The sequence below is a fragment of the Silurus aristotelis genome (assembly GCF_946808225.1).
Source record: "Silurus aristotelis genome assembly, chromosome: 10".
Lineage (NCBI taxonomy): Eukaryota > Metazoa > Chordata > Actinopteri > Siluriformes > Siluridae > Silurus > Silurus aristotelis.
Window position 1 is genome coordinate 9,296,507 of NC_139583.1, and position 17,374 is coordinate 9,313,880.

Sequence of the window (17,374 nt, forward strand, 5' to 3'; positions counted from 1 at the left end):
TAAATAGTTAGAACTGCCAATTTCTGATGTAAAACATTTTCCTGGCAGGCCATTTTGTACCGTGCTGTCTGTCTCTAAGTAGACAGGAATGCTTAGAAGCTAAGAAGCAGCCAGTAATGTCTGTCTGTCCCTTTTTCTCTTGCTTAATAGTTATTTGCTCTGGATTGATAAACATACACACCCACGTGCATATTATTTGTTTAGCAGCTTTAAGGAAGTGCCATGGAAGGTTTATGACAACACTAAAGTAGTTACCCGGATGCTTGGATAATAAAATGTCCCCTCCTTATATACATTAGTCTATTACAGCGCTAAAGTGGTTAACTATCATTGCTGCTGCTGGTAGCTAGAATTGGTAGACTAGCAGACCTTCAGTGTATTTGTTTGACTTGGTGTGTGTGTGTGTGTGTGTTTTGACTAAAATTGTATCAGATTTACGCTGTCTGGATGGGCTCAGATCCAGCAGTGATGCGTGACAATCATAGGGATGAGCAGCAATGAACAGTTACATAAGCAGGAGTACAGCATCATCCCTCACATCACTTCGTTTCATTCCCTCTTTCCCTTCTGTCTCACACTCTCTTTCTCTCCCACTTTCTCCCTGCCTCTTTTATCTTCATCACTTCGAACTGTTGGTAAGCATATTAAAGAATAAACTGGTCACAGCACTGTTTCAGCAGGCAGAGCAGGATGTGAAGAGCAGTGAGTGATCGAGGCAGACTACAATGTAGTTTACGGATTACATAACAGTGGGTCGGTGTGAGCTGGGGGAGTTTTTGTAATAAAGAGTTTGCCCTCTGCCTTTTATTGTGGTGGAGTTTGGTCATGGAAAGTGCACTGAAGAGATTCTCTGTCTGAGAATCATTTCAGTCTTTCAGTCTGCACCGAATGAATCGGCAGACAGTTAAATCCCGAGAGTGCTTTAACTTCTCTCATACTTTTGTTGCATTGGCGTACTTGTAGCTACCGACTCCTGAAGATTAATGAAGGATTATTGATGTCCGTAACAGGATTCAGTGTGCTTTTTTTTATTTTTTTGTGGTCAGCTCACAAGCAGGTTTTCTATAAAAACCTATTCTTCAAAACATTATACCATCACATTGTTATTTTTATATACTAAGTGAATACTGTCCTGCAGTTTATAAATTCAGAATCAAATCTGTCGCTATACACAGTACAGTGTAACAACATAGAGGTGATATTTGGGTGCTGGAGATGGGAATGTCTTTGTGTGTGAGATCTATGTACGTGAACAGCCAAATATTTGCTATTTATAGTGAGCTAATATACAGAAAATATGTGATTGCCTTTGCACAGTGAAAACCATCTTCAGTGACTAAATTATTTTGGTCAGGATGCTGGTAATTCACTGGGTGCAAAGTGGGAATACAGAGAGTCATGCACATTCCTGTTTACGCGTTATATAATATAGTATAATAATATTATGCAATAACGGGATAGCATGGCTAAGCAACCTCTTTCAAGGATCATAGATGTTAAAAATAATGTTTCATTGTAGATTTACACCTTTTCTGTTTTCCAAAAGCCTTGGCCATGTCTTTTTTATCATGTTCATGTTTTTGTCAGAACAGAGTTTGCTTTAGAGCAGTGGTCCCGAAACTTTTTTGCGCCACGAACCGGTTTAATGTCGGACAATATTTTCACGGACCGGCCTTTAAGGTGAAATAGGTGGCGGAGAAATACAACGAAATAAAATGATAAAAACTGGTATTTTCTACATATAATAATTAACGTGAATCCACTGTGTTGAGTTCATTTTGCTAGCGTGGGGGTTTCTATTTAGTGGTAATGTATTATGTGTTACCAGCCAGAGCAGCCCCTTTAAGAAGGCATCTTGGCCTGCATCAAGAGTAAGTCATAGACAGATGTGGCAAAGAGAATCCGGTAATTGTCCAAAAAAAACATTGTTCAGAATCAGATAATAAATTAAACGGAAATAATGTAAGTTATGTATTCTTTCTGTGCGGCCCGGTACCAATTGACCCACAGACCCGGTGCTGGTCCACGGCCCAGAAAGAAGGCTCTTATGAAGCTGGCTCACAAGAAAGCCCGCAAACAGCTTGCTGAAGACAGTCTGTCCAAGAGCATGAATTACTTTACATACATTTTATGAATTACAAACACACTACCAAGATGACAACTGCCTTGCTGAGGAAGCTGGAGGTGATTTGAGTGGCCAAGTATGTCTTCAGCTCTGAAACCTATTGAGCACCTGTGGGGCATCCTCAATCGCAAGGTGGAGAAGCACCATGTATTTAACATCCAGCAGCTCTATTATGTCATTATGGAGGCGTGGAAGAGGATCCCTTCACTTCGGGTGTACTTACTTTTGTTGCCAATTATTTAGAAAATCATGGCTGTATGTTATTTTTAGAGGACAGTAAATCTGTACTACAGAACATATGAATAAATAGTTGCTAAAATGTGAGGGATGTATTAACTTTTGTGAGATACTGTATAACATAAACTTGACGGACTGCTCACTCATGTGTCCATTGGACCAGGCCAAAATAACTGTTTTGTTCTCTTAGGTTGGAACAATTGGAACAATAAAAAAAAATTACCTCAAGCTTAATATTCAGAAGATACACAAGATGTGTGCTATTGATGAGTAACTGTATTTGGTTTGCCTGGGACGCTGTAATGGTCAACCCCGAGTCAGATTGTCATAACTAAAAGCCATTCATTACTTCCATTAATATTTTTTTGGCAATTTTGTTGATTGTCATTACCAGCCATTACTGTTAATGCTGGTGAAATAATGTGGGGAATGTGTTCTGTACCAGAAATGGACATTGCAAGGGTGTTAACACAATAATGATATTTAACCAGATGAATCAAAGGTCATTTTGTGAGATGTTTTCAAGAATTTTTAATCAGTAACCATGGTAGATAGACTTTACAGCTTCACAGTAGGTTATTGCTATATTGATGTTTCCTGACTTCATAATGTTTATTTGTTTATAGTAATTTTAATAATAGTTACTATTAATAGTCACAGTCTACTTTAGTTTAGGTAAATTTTTATAAACTAATACACTTCACCATATATTCAGTCGAAACGTAATTTTGGTTGAAAAAGGCAGAATGTGACGGTTTTGTTCCATTCAGGTTTGTTCTAAGTGTCAGGGGTGCTTTTAAACACATTCCCTGTCATGCAAACGCATCTCATTTCGGTCATACTTTACCATTCTCTGGCCTTTTTTGCTTTGTCTGTTTTTCTCTCTTTCTTTCCAGATGTTGTCGATTTCTTTTCTTCAGCACAATGGCTTTTAGATGCCTTGCCAGGCCCGAACAAATTTCATACCCTGTTTTTCGGCCAGTAGTAAGGATTTAACCCTGGTTCCTTCCTAAATGGTTATTTCACACAGTTTGCACACTACCACTTTCTTTCTGTTGTGCAACCAGAAAGTGTAAGCGTGAGGGTTATCACACTATCCATGTTCCTCTGAGACATTTGCGGCTCATCTTTGCGTGAGAAACATCTCTGTTTCTCATGCAGTGTCATAAAGCAACTGAACACATGCCGAATTCCCCTTTCTCTATATGAGCGCTCACAGATGCCAACGACTGCCCGTTTCACCCAGAGAGCAGAGCTAATCATGCATGGCTACAGATGGCCATTTAGTCCCCATTGTGTGGTGTGTACATGTGAAGCAGGCAGACATTATATAAGATCGTAACCTCACATTATGTAACGTTCTCTGTTCTGGAGAGAGGTTTTTCCGGGATGACATTTGCTGCCACCATTGATCGATGCCAGCCAGCCATTGCATTTCGATTGGCATGTGTTTTCTCATCGTGTGTGTTTTTGTGTCCTAGGGGTCTGGCTCCCCAGAACAAGCCTGAGCTACAAAAGGTGATGGAGAAGAGGAAGAGAGATCAAGTGGTGAAAGCTCAACTGGCAGAGCAAGAAGCTCATAAGAAGCACAGTGACCTGGAGATCGAACTCATGAAAAGACAGCAGAAACTTGAACAGGTATATATGAAAGATGTAACGAATACAAAAACATCAATGCAGACTGTTCTGATAAAATGTTTTGAATGATTAGAGGTTTGGTATTTTTTTTGTGTAGCTTTTCAGAACAGGAATCTAGTTAATACCACATCCCATTGTAATTAATGGGGAAAAAAATAAAAAATGTCATGCAATGTGGGTCACCAGAATAAATGGACAAGCTCACAAGATGAACAACATTTAATATGAATGTGCAGTGCTCTTTAAATGTAAAGCGGTTTAAATAAAGCTACTAGTTTGTTTACATTTTGGGAAATTATGCCAACTGTCATTTAATGAAAATGTTGCAAACAAGTACAAATCAATTGTGGGTATGTAATAATAATAAAAAAGTCCCAAAAACTAAATGATGAGCTCCAGTGATGTAGCTGAGGTTGAGAAACTGCTAGGGAGAGAATTCACAGGCCATGCTGAGAGTGCTGCCATTTTCACCTCCTAGTGTTCTCAGTGATTCTGGGAGTGTTGGGAAGAACATAGAACAAGAGCATAAAGAACACTCAAAATTAGGCTACTTTGGAGTTAAATGTGAATACAGATATGAATGTTTGGTGCATTGAACAAAAACAGTGCACACACACATCAAAAGGTAGCAAAGGTTTACGTTAGTGGTGCGTATATAAATTGACTGAAATGTCTTCCTGTCTTTTCACTCTAGTTGGAGCTGGAGCAACAGAAGATGGACGAGGAGCAGGAGAACACACCAGAATTTGTCAAAATGAAAAGCAATCTAAGAAGAACCAAGCAGGAGGTGGAGGAGCAAGAGCGAAACACTTAGACACGTTGCCGTAGATTTGGAAAATGTCCATGGCACATGATGACATGGCAACTGGACTGCAGTTTATGGGGGTTTCCTGGTGTTCTTGCTCCTTGTGTTCCTGTGAAAATAAGTGACCATGTTTGGTTTCTTTTGCCTGCTTGCAGACATGACCAGTATTAACTTAACCTCTTTTTGCTGAACACCTGCAACAAACTAAGAGGGTGAAAGAAAAATAAACACACTCTGAGACATGACAAAGCATCCTCGTCTTCACGGGCTGCAGGTGTTTGGTGAACTTGCATCGCAAGACAAAAAGAACCTATACAGAGTCTTTCCATTTGTTTCTCTTTCTTTTCTTTTTTTTAGAAAACTTAAAACCACTTAAAGAATTTTTTAATTTTTTTTATCCCCACATTGAAATGGGACACTGGATGGACTCTTGTAAGCCAAAATAATGAGTTTTTTTTGTTTCTGTTTTGTTTTGCCTTGGGATGAAGAGGGTCTCCTGAGGACTTTCTGACTTCATAATCAAAACAAAAAAATCATGTCATTTCAATTTTGAATTATTGTCAGTACATTGTTTCAAGATTTGTTGTGTGATGTACAGAGCGTGCAAGTTTATTTTTTTCCATTTCCCATATTTGTGCACTCATCTCTTTAAAGCAATAGTAGATCTAGGTTGATGTGTTTTCAGGTTTTTTTTTTTTTTTTTACATAAAATATTGTTCAGTATGTTATTGAGTGCTGTGTTAAAGCACTCTGGAGATGTTCCACAAGGGAGTAGCTGGTAGAGTTCAAGAAGCTCTAGAAACAAAGCCTTGGTTTGTTAGTTCAGTATTGAAAACTCTTAGATTTATGTAGATTTGAGCCAATAATGAACCGGTGATGCTGACTTTAAAATTGTAAACCCTCTTTTAATAAATATTATTTTGTCATGTTACTTTGCTCATTATTATTTCCTGATACCATCAAGATACTGGTCAACTACAAGATTCATTATTTTTCACACTTTTATTTAAAAGATTTAAATATGTGATTATGAAAAGATAAGTTGAAAGATGCCACGCTTAGTTTTGAGGGTTATAGTTAATAATATATATATTATATATATATATATATATATATTATATTATATTATATTATATATTTATTAATATTAAATTTACATATTTTGAATATTGTGAGCACTGGTGATTGTACATGTCTGAGGACAGTGTGACAGCAGTGAAGTGTACAGAAGGAACGACTGACTTGTTAAAGGTGGACGTGGAGAGGTGCATCAAGGCTCGGCTCTGAGCCCTTTCCTGTTTGCAGTGGTGATGGACACGTTGACGGACGAGGTCAGACAGGAGTGTCCATTGACTATGATGTTTGCGGATGATATTGTTATTTCTGATGAGGGTAGAGATCAGGTTCAGAAGAACCTGGAGAAGTGGAGATATGTGCTGGAGAGAAGGGGAATGAAAGGCAGTAGGAATAAGACAGAGTACATGTGTGTGAATGAGAGGGAGGGCAGTGGAGTGGTGTGGTTGCAGGGAAAAGAGGTGGAGAAGGTGGAGGAGTTCAGGTACCTGGGGTCAACAGTGCAAAGTAATGGAGACTGTGTTACAGAAGTGAAGAAAAGAGTGTAGGCAGGGTGGAGTGGGTGGAGCAGAGTGGCAGGAGTGATTTGTGATAGAAGGGTAACTGCAAGTGTGAAAGGGAAAGTTTATAGGACTGTGGTGAGACCTGTGATGTATGGTTTAGATACAGTGGCGTTGACTAAAAGACAGCAACACCTTGAGTACTGGCTGATTTGAATATTGATCGATCAGCTATAACATTAAAATGATCTGCCTATTATTGTGAAGGTTTCTCTAACATGCTCAAACATGGATTATACAAGACTATTCTGAAAGTGAGCTGTGTTATCAGGCACTCGGATGTTTTAGAGCAGTGGTTCTCAATCATTTTCTGCCGTTCCCCACTATAGAGGAGGGTGGATTTTTAAACCCCACCTGTCCTCCATCACCCCCAAAAATGGTAATGAAATACCTCAAGTCAAAAAGGTCTACTTTATTGAAATAGCAATTATAAATCAATTACATCAAGTGCAAAAATAGAGAAAAGAATAACGTGTTGGGTACCCTTAACTGATTTTGTTACTATTTCCTTTCATTAATAACAATTGTTTGTGGTTGCTTTAAGTGTATGAACTTTGTTTTTAATATAGAAAACGTTTACATTAATGAAGCACAAAAAAGAGAGAAATCCTGCTGTTTATTGCGCCTCACCTGTCATGTCTTTATTCCCCACTAGAGGGCCACATTGAGAACCATTGATCTAAAGGTACTGAAAGTATTGAGGTTTAAGATCTTTATGATAACTGGGTAAAGGAACCGAGAGAGAAAATGACACTACAGGCCTTAGTCTTTAAATTAATTCATGTATAGGGCAAAGTCCACTTGGTACTGTAGGTTAGAGATTTAATACTGAATATAGACAATGACCCCGTGTTATAGTTAAGATGAGCCTCACACTGGTTCTCTAAACACATTACTATGTGGTCTGTTCAGTGTCTATAGGATATTTACGATGTGAGGATGTAAAGTATACAGAAAGTCTTTGTCATGGCTCACAAATCTCTGGTTACTATGTCTTCTAACCCAATCAGGAACAGTTTTAGGTCAGTGTGTAAATAACCCAATCAGGAACAGTTTTTTTTTTTCCCCAGTGTGTAAATATACTTGTCTGTTATCTGCATTTAACTGGAGAAGAACATATGCACCATGCTGTGTGCTGTGTGATTCTTCCCTGATAAGAAAAGGCACCACTAGCATCAGTAGATCGCATAGGAAACCTCTCCAAGAATTAAGTTTTGTTTGGGCATGATAAAAATCTAACAGCCCGTCACAATTTCATGGATGGCTCAACTATGACATGACCCTCAAAGCTGATTTTCCTGCGTCCATCTGTCACATTCGAGTGATTTCAGTGTATGATGGTCAGGTGTCCACAAACATTTGGCCATATAGTGTATTATTGGCTGCGGAACTCGTCACGTTATGACGATTGTTATATGATGACTGTGCATTTTATGGGTCCAAAAGCGGTTAAAATGCTACCACGTACTTGTTCAGTACACCGAACCAATGTATTACCGTATTCTTCTTTTTCTTTTTTCGGCTTCTCCCGTTAGGGGTCGCCACAGCGGATCCTCCGCACGTTTGATTTGGCACATGTTTTACGCTGGATGCCCTTCCTAACGCAACCCTCCCCAATTTATCCGGGCTTGGGACCGGCACTAAGAGTGGCTGGGGATGGTTCCCTGACCGGGAATCGAACCCGGGTCGCAGCGGTGGGAGCGCTGCATCTTAACCACTAGACCACTACAATTTCTTTTCTCTAGATTTGAGGCTGAGATACGAACAATTTGTGATGATCGACTGCCTCTAGTGGTGAGATAATTTAACACTCAACTTACAAGTTATAGTCATTTTGAAAAATGCCCAATTGATAAATTGCTGTAGTTAAAAATGATCAGAAATGAAAGCTTGTTTGATCTAATAAAATCTAAAAAGGATTAAAGTTAACCTATTTATGCTGAGTATTCACATCTGCAACAAACTAAGACGTTGAAAGAAAAATAAACACTCTGAGACGTGACAAAACATGTTCGTTTTCACAGGCTGCCAGTGTTTGATGAACAAACAGAACTGATACAGCAGGGGTGTCAAACTCATTTTCACCGAGGGCCACATCAGCATAATGGTTGCCCTCAAGGGGCCAGATATAACTTTGAGGCAGTATAAATGTAGCTAAATGTAATGTGAAATAAATGCAAATACTCCCTAATGTTAAATAACTCTAAATTTTTATTATTCAACTTACAAATATTACGTATATATTTGCATAAATGTAAAAAGAAATGTTATAACATAAACCCTTTGAATTTGTCAGCTTATGAAACCCACATTACTCCATCTATCAACAAACTATCCAAGTGAATAAGGATAAATAACAAGTTATGACATTAACTGTGTTCAACACTTTTTGTCAAAGTTGTAAGAAGCACAATAACAGTCCAACCAACAATTGTGAGCTGCCAAGAACATGTGACAGGTGTTGCATTTTACATAAACAAATATCTGCACACAGCCTTGCAAGGGGATACATCAACTAATGAGAAATGGTTTGATTACAGTGAAAATTTGTCTGCATAAAAAACGCAATTTGCCTTTTAATTTTTGCACCATTTGTTGTTGCTTTTCACTTTGGCATAATTTTAGCTTAGTTTTTCTCCTTGAAGCACAAACATATATTCGCCTTCCCATCGTTCTTGAAAAGGTCTTCCATCTGCGTACATTTTTATCTTCCTGGACACTCATTGTCTTGAGTTTGACACATATGCTATACAGAGTCTTTACATCCTCACATCGTAAAGATCCTATAGACACTGAACAGACCACATAGTAATGTGTTTAGAGAACCATTGTGAGGCTCATCTTAACTATAACACGAGGTCATTGTCTATATTCAGGATTAAATCTCTAACCTACAGTACCAAGTGGACATTGCCTGTATCAATTAATTAATATAAAGACTGAGGCCTGTAGTGTCATTTTCTCTCTCGCTTCCTTTACCCAGTTATCATAGAGATCTTAAACCTCACCACTTTCAGTACCTTTAGATCAATGGTTCTCAAAGTGGCCCTCTAGTGGGGAATAAAGACATGACATGCTATTTCAATAAAGTAGACCTTTTTAATTTGCAATATTTCATTACCATTTTGGAATTTTAAAAATCCACCCTCCTCTATAGTGGGGAACGGCAGAAAATTATTGAGAACCACTGCTCTAAAACATCCGAGTATAATCCATGTTTGAACATGTTAGAGAAACCTACAAAATAATAGGCAGATCATTTTAATGTTATAGCTGATCGATCAATATTGAAATCAGCCAGTACTGAAGGCGTTGTATCTCTGGGCTATAATCTGTCCATCATCTTCTTCTTCTTCTTTCGGCTGCTCCCATTAGGGGGCGCCACAGCGGATCATCCGTCTTCTTACCCCCCTGTTCTCTACATCTGCCTCTTTCAAACCAACTCCCTGCATGTCTTTCCTCACCACATCCATAAACCTCCTCCTTAGACTTCCTCTTTTCCTCCTACCTGGTGGCTTCATCCTCAGCATTCTCCTACTGATATACCCCATGTCCCTGCTCTGCACATGTCCAAACCATCTCAATCTCGCCTCCCTCACCTTGTCTCCAAAACATCCTATATACGTTGTTCCTGTAATAAACTAATTTCTAATCCTGTCCATCCTCGTCACTTCTAACGAAAACCTCAACATCTTCAGCTCTGCTACCTCCAGCTCCACCTCCTGTCTTTTACTCAATACCACTGTATCTAAACCATACAACACAGGTCTCACCACAGACCTATAAACTTTCCCTTTCATTCTCACAGATACTCTTCTATCACAGATCACTCCTGCTGTCACTCTTCTCCACCCACTCCACCCTGCCTGCACTCTTTTCTTCACTTCCCTAACACACTCTCCATTACTTTGCACTGTTGACCCCAGGTACCTGAACTCCTCCACCTTCTCCTCATCTTCTCCCTGCAACCGCACAACTCCACTGCCCTCCCTCTCATTCACACACATGTATTCTGTCTTACTCCTACTGACTTTCATTCCCCTTCTCTCCAGCACATATCTCCACTTCTCCAGGCTCTTCTCAACCTGCTCCTTACTCTTACCACAAATCACAATATCATCTGCAAACATAAATAAAAAAGTATACTATGTACTGACAAGCAGTTTGGTCGAGTTTGGTCTTACGCTGTCTTATCGCATTAAGCTTGTTTGCTTAGCTTGTCTGACTCAGAGCAGGTACTGTAATTTGTTTGTTTGTTTGTTTGTTTGTTTGGCTTTTTAGCTCCGATGACGTTCATTTGTATTGTGACGTCACTGCGCGGTAATAAATAGCTCTCGGCGGCGGAGGTTGCAGCCAGTCTCAAGAGCAGACGCGAGGATTCGAGCGCGTCTGCGGCTTTTTAAGCATCATATTATTTCTGTAAGTCAATTGATTTTTCCATCAATGAGGCGCGGAAAGCAAATTCACAAAGCGAGTAACGAAAATGTATTTTTAAAACGGCTCTCATTTTATTATTAAAAACAGAAATATATAAATCTAAAAGAGGCGAAATTTAAACCTTTAACGCAACACATTTATTCACGTCCTTTCTGTATTTAGATATATATAAAAAAAAATACAAAAATTACTGCAAAAGTAAATTTCAATCACTGAACATTTGTTTGGCTGTTGCGCCGAATATCAAATCAGTACCAAACACCGCGTTTTATGGCATTTTTTTCATCATAACGCCGAAACGAACTTAAATTACCTGATCTTTAATTTGTATTCACTCATAATAACAACAAAACGCTGTTCTTTTGTAAAAATAACGAAAACCGACAGGGGGCGCTCTCTGCCGTCTCTGTAGGTCATCTCTCTTCAAAGACTCATAAACAAAACAACCTGAATCTCAGACAGACATAATGAATATATGTATACAAAGCTTGAAATAAATACATTCACAACAAATATTGTTGATTATGTAACCAGATGTACAGATTTTCCGGTATCGCCCCATTACCCGTCTGTGTGGAAACATATCAAAAGTTCTGCTTGGTGTCCTGATGATTTACGTAAATTTAAAACACCATAATTACTTTTAAAACATTTACAAGAATATTTTGTGTTCATGCTTTATGTTAAGGATGGTTTCAATAATAATGAACATACATTTGCATAAAGCTTTATATTTGTTTGTGGCTATTTAAATTAGAGTATTAAAAATTGGAAAAGTATTAATTTAAGGTACATTTATAACAGACATGTGTGTGTGTGTGTGTGTGTGTGTGTGTGTGTGTGTGTGTGTGTGTGTGTGTGTGTGTGTGTGTGCCGACCAGGCATAACATTATGACATATCATTATAACCGGTGAAGTGAATAACACTGACTAACACTAAAGTGAGTAACACTGACTATATAGGCAGCAAGTGAACATTTTGTCCTCAAAGTTGACACGTTAAAAGCAGGAAAAATGGGCAAGCGTAAGGACTTGAGCGAGTTTGACAAGGGCCAAACTGTGTTGTCTCCAAAACTGCAGATCTTGTTAGATTTGTTCCTGGTCTGCAGTGGTCAGATTCTATCAAAAGTCGTCCGAAGAAGGAATGGTGGTGAACCGGCGACAAGGTCATGGACGGCCAGGACACATTAATGCACATGGGGAGCAAAGGCTGGCCTCATGTAGTCCGATTAAACAGACGAGCTCCTGTAGCTCAAATTGATGAAGAAGTTAATGCTGTTAATGTTCGACGGGTCAGAAATGTTTTAGCAGCAATAGGGGATTTAACACAATATTAGGCAGGTGGTCATAATGTTATGCTCAGTGTAAATAAAATGAAAAGTCACTCAACTCAGCATAACAGAGAATCAGTGGAAGTTTAAATTCTCGATGCATAGAAAAAAACTGCGAACTGGGAAATTATCATAGGTGTAAGTGGTCATATTTTAGAAATATGCCAAAGTAAATCAAAATGGTAAAAACCAAAAATATTAGACAGTCTGTATTTGGTACCAAATGATTCACTTCCTGGTATCAGTCTGCGGTCAGTGGTTGGGGACCCCTAGAGTTCAATCCTTTTAAAAGAAAATTTACCTGTAAGTTTACAGAAAAGGCTCACACTGATGATTAATTTTAATCCATTGTAATATTATCTGTTTTCCATTCCCTGAGTTATTGCTCAAAGTGTTACTGTGCATAAGCGCATAAGTAATCGATCTGAAGCAGTAAGGAGATTTGTATCAGTACAAAATAACCTTGAAGTAACGATTCTCATTTACTCGTATGATTAACTGAAATTTTTTTAGGTTATTTTTATTTTTATTTCTTCTATGTCTTTGGAAAATGATTGATTTGTTTGTTTATTTTGCCTTCATTTTTAGGTGTTCTTCACAATGAGGAGACCGTCTCATAGCAACATTATTCAAGAGACACCTTGGTCTCAAATGCCAAAACTTAAGATAACAGAAGCTGGCATGTTCCAGACAGTGGAAGAAAAAATTACCAGAATGAACAGGTAAAGACATTGCACCATTTCACACACAGGACGATTTGTATGATGAGTCCATCTCATTTCTACTAGAATTGCTGTGTCTGAAAATCCAGATGTGTTTAATTTGAACAAATGTGTTTCTTACAGAGCATTGTTAAAATCTGCACCACTTGACGTTCCAGAAATCCATGATCGGACTTCAACACACAAAGGTTTTTTTACTGTAAGCAGACCAGTAAAGAATTGTATTAGTTAACCCTCCTTGTTATTTATTTTGTTATTTATATATTTAGATTTAAAAACTGTTTGATCTTATATGGACTAAATAAGGTAAAAGTTTTGTAGGTTTTCTTCATAATGTTATCTAGCAATATCTTATTAAAGTACCAAAATATTGGTGTTATTTTTTTAATTATTTTTAGGTTTTCTTACAGGTGTAATATTTGTCATTTTGATTTTAGGTAAATGCGAAGAATACAATGATTTCCAACTATTTAGCTCTACCCATTTTATCAGGCAAAAACAGATACTTAGCTGACAAAATCATTGAAGAGGTTCATCGAGAATTTGCTGGTAAGAGATTAAAATATTACCTTGAATCAGAACAAAATGACTAAGAAACCAATCATAATGTTCGAAGATTAAATATTAAGTTAATTGCATTTGTTATGTGTAATTACAAGAAAAGAACACTAAGAAATCAAAACGTTGCAAAATGGATCCGATTGGATTTTCACCATTTAAACCCTTGTTAAGGGAGGAAACAACCAGTCTTGAGGTAAGAAAAGCATTTAGCTTCCATCCATCCATCCATCCATCCATCCATCCATCCATCCATCCATCCATCCATCCATCCATCCATCCATCCATCCATCCATCCATCCATCCATCCATCCATCCATCCATCCATCCATCCATCCATCCATCTATCTATCTATCTATCTATCTATCTATCTATCTATCTATCTATCTATCTATCTATCTATCTATCTATCTATCTATCTAAGCCACTGTGTGACACATCAGTTATGTTTAAATTAGAAGCAGTGGAAAATATGCAGAAGGCATTCCTATAATTTAATGCATTTACAATAAAATCTCTGATCATGTGAATTATAAGATAATTCATTGCTTTGTTATTTTAGGAAAAGATGCCTAAAAAAAAGAAACCTGTGGTACGCTGTCATTTAAAAAAACACGAGGATGGGGTAGCTTTTATTGTGGATGAAGATACTCACATAACAAGGACAACTGATGAGGGGCATCAGCCAAAAGAGGAAATTACAGATGATAGCCTGAAGTGCCTAACATTTGGAGATTTAAATAAACAGCTCACTCAGTACATTCTGGGGAAGTTGGAAGGAAAAGCTGCAAAAATAGTTTTACAGACTTGCGCACAAAAGGAAGCAAAAAGATTTCAGGAAGCAGGAGATCAAGCACGGAACATCTTAAAACATGCTTGCTATGTCCCTTCAACCCATTTTAGCAAAACGGCAGGTAAAGAAAATCTTCTAATGCGACATATCTAACCGTTTACATTTTTATAAACATTTAACAATAGTCGGAAATATTGTGTTATCCCTCTGTGTTAAATTAAAGTGTATATTATTCTGAAGTAAGAAACCACAGCAAAAAATCAACCATCTATTCATAATCTTTCAACACTGTTTACTTTTTTGTATCCAAATTGTAGATTGCAGAAGGAGGACACGTCCTGTGAAAGTCAGATTGGTACCCAATATATATGCGACCAACCTTGAATACATGGTGCACCAAAAGGAAAATCTTGAGCAGGTCTTAAGAATAAGACAACTTGCTCCTACTGCTTGTCAGCAAACAGCATTCTGCATGTAATGGTATGGCTCTCAAGCAACCACAAACTGAGGTTTAGTTATGGATTGTTACCAGAGCCGTACCATATTGTGTTGTTCAGTGAATAAATGACTATTAGTGTCCACTATTAGGAGATTAGAAACTCCAATACAACAGACTTTGAATTTCGTCATGGACAGCAAGTTAGAGCAAAGAGAAAATTTGAAATTCTGCATGAAACTGGGCAAATCTACCACAAAGACATTTAACATGATTCGTCAAGTTTATGGCGATGCTGCAATGAGTCGTTCATGGTGTTTCGAGTGGCAGGTACACTTTAAGAGCGGAAGAACCTCACTGGAAGACGAAATCAGGAGGACCTTTTAAAAAACTCAACCCCCGAAAATATAGAAACCATTTGCCAACTTGTGCATGATGATCGTCAGAGAACAATTCACAACCTTACGGCCATTTCCGGTGCATCATAAAGAACAGTCTAGACAATCCTCACATGTGAACATTTGACCATGCTTCCGAGTTCGTCCCCAGGCAGGGAGGAGAAGGAGCTCAGCATCTACAGGATCTAGTTCTTCTCCGTCAGCGTGCCACGGATTACCGTCCTTCATGTCGAGGATCATTGCTGGTGATGAAACTTGAGTGTCTTGGTTCAACCCTGAGACTAAGCAACAGTCTTCACAGTGGAAGAGCCTATAAACTCCACAGCAGCTTGACCAAGTGTATACTTTTCGAGATTCAGAGCTTTGTGTTTCGAGAATGCATCCCCAGGGGCCAGACTGTCAATAACGGGTTCTGCTGCCAGGTTTTAAGATGTCTGAGGGAGGACTTTCGGTGAAAGCGACCAGGTCTGTGGTGCCCAGGTCTCTAAACCTTTTGATATCACCTCGTAAACATCCTGCTTCAAATATCTTCACCAGCAAAAAAATATTATCAACATAGATAATAACAATAAAAACTTGAATAAAATATATTACGAATAAAAATGAATGATAAACTTTCTTTACTATAAAATACGCAAATTATAAATTTAAATAATAGAGGAAAAAATGTGTGAAATAAGAATATGGCCTTCACTCCATCTCAGTCTGTAGACTGTGACAAATGACTGCAGAATTACAGTAAAAAAAATCTGAGATTGATCTGCAATTCACCTGTTTACCAAGTTCCTTACCATTCTAACAAAATCCATAAAATCAATTACCACCACATTTGGCAAACATCATCTTCAGAACAACTGCACAAAAGCTATTACTTTTTTTTTAATTCTCTAATAACTGTATATTCTCTAATAACTTTATACTCTAAAAGACTGTAAACTATGCAACTATTCCATGCTAAAAATGCTTTGGGGAGCCAAAAATCATGAGATGATTTAGCCAGTTAAAAAATGGGCTACTAGTGAGTGTGGCATGCTTGGGATCTATTTCACTCTGTGGAGCAAAAATAAACAAAATATTTGGCCTTTACATTTGTGCATAGGACTTAACAGCACCATGAAATTCACAATAATGCTGTAACACTGCACATAAGCACTAGCGTTGAAGTGGTGAAGAAAGTTGTATTTTATTACCCGCACTCCCCTCGAACAAAAACTTAGACAAGAAAAAAAAACAAAACAATAGAAAAGAAAGAAATATGATTTTCATTTATCACATATACACTATAGCACAGTGAAATTCCTTTTTTGCATATCCTAGCTTTTTAGGAAGAGAGGGTTACTTGCTCAGGGACTCAAAAGCAGCAGCTTGGCAGTTATGGGGTTTGAACCTCCCACCTTCCAATCCCATTTCCAAATCACTAACCCAGAGATAAACAGTGCATCAGAAAGGAATTCACAACACTTCACATTTTCCATGTTATGTTACAGCCTTATTCCAAAATGGATTAAATTCATTATTTTTCTCAAAATTCTACAAACAATACCACATAATTACGACGTGAAAATCTTTGCAAATTTATTACAAATAAAACCAACAAAAAATAATAATAATTCACATGTACATAAGTATTTACATCTTTTGCTCAATACTTTGTTGAAGCACCTTCGGCACCAATTATAGCCTCAAGTCTTTTTTGGAGTATGATGCTTCAAGCTCGGCACACCTATTTTTGGGCAGTTTCTCCCATTCTTCTTTGCCGAACCACTCAAGCTCCTTCATATTGGAAAGGGAGCTCTCAGATCTCTCCAGAGATGTTAAATTGGGTTCAAGTCTGAGCTCTGGCTGGGCCACTCAAGGACATTCACGGAGTCGTCCTGTAGCCACTCCTTTGTTATCTTGGCTGTGTGTTTAGCATCATTGTCATGTTGGAAGATGAACCATCGACCCAGTCTGAGGTCCAGAGAGCTCTGGAGCAGGTTTCATCAAGAATGTCTCTGTTCATTGCTTTATTTTATTTTCCTCAATCCTGATTAGTCTCCCAGTCACTGCTGCTAAAAAACATCTCTACAGCATGATGCTGCCACCACCATACTTAACTGTAGGGATGGTATTAGTCAGGTGATGAGCAGTGCCTGGTTTTATCCAGGCATGTCGCTTGGCATTCAGGCCAAAGAGTTCAATATTTCTATTTCATAGTCTGGGAGTCCTTAAGGTGCCTTTTCCCAAATTCCAGATGGGCTGTCATGTGGCTTTTACTGA

General features: G+C 38.1%; 3 protein-coding genes across 4 annotated transcripts in view; 2 read left to right on the top strand and 1 right to left on the bottom strand.

The window, feature by feature from the left end:
- The window catches only part of fam107b (family with sequence similarity 107 member B), a 40,430-nt gene extending 34,694 nt beyond the window's left edge, over positions 1 to 5,736 (top strand). For both annotated transcript variants that reach the window (XM_083551985.1, XM_083551986.1), the window contains 2 exons: positions 3,844 to 4,000; positions 4,695 to 5,736. In XM_083551985.1, coding sequence (XP_083408111.1) covers positions 3,844 to 4,000; positions 4,695 to 4,814 — 277 coding nt within the window. In that variant the 3' untranslated portion in view covers positions 4,815 to 5,736. The remainder of the gene's footprint in view (positions 1 to 3,843; positions 4,001 to 4,694) is intronic.
- LOC310731884 (uncharacterized protein) overlaps positions 1 to 17,374 on the bottom strand; it is a 421,718-nt gene that overhangs the window by 390,565 nt on the left and 13,779 nt on the right. The window lies entirely within an intron of this gene.
- Positions 10,806 to 15,653, top strand: LOC310732714 (uncharacterized protein). The gene is made up of 7 exons (XM_083553330.1): positions 10,806 to 10,858; positions 12,796 to 12,929; positions 13,053 to 13,128; positions 13,367 to 13,478; positions 13,589 to 13,683; positions 14,051 to 14,402; positions 14,599 to 15,653. The coding sequence occupies exons 2-7, from the start codon at positions 12,808 to 12,810 to the stop codon at positions 14,757 to 14,759; spliced, it is 918 nt and encodes a 305-aa protein (XP_083409456.1). The 5' UTR covers positions 10,806 to 10,858; positions 12,796 to 12,807; the 3' UTR covers positions 14,760 to 15,653.

Excerpts from the sequence above, each read along its gene's own strand:
- LOC310732714 (XM_083553330.1), top strand. The coding sequence starts at position 12,808 with ATGAGGAGACCGTCTCATAGCAACATTATTCAAGAGACACCTTGGTCT. Across the intron at positions 13,479-13,588 it reads GGTTCATCGAGAATTTGCTG|AAAAGAACACTAAGAAATCA; the intron begins GTAAGAGATTAA and ends TGTAATTACAAG. Across the intron at positions 13,684-14,050 it reads AGGAAACAACCAGTCTTGAG|GAAAAGATGCCTAAAAAAAA; the intron begins GTAAGAAAAGCA and ends TTGTTATTTTAG.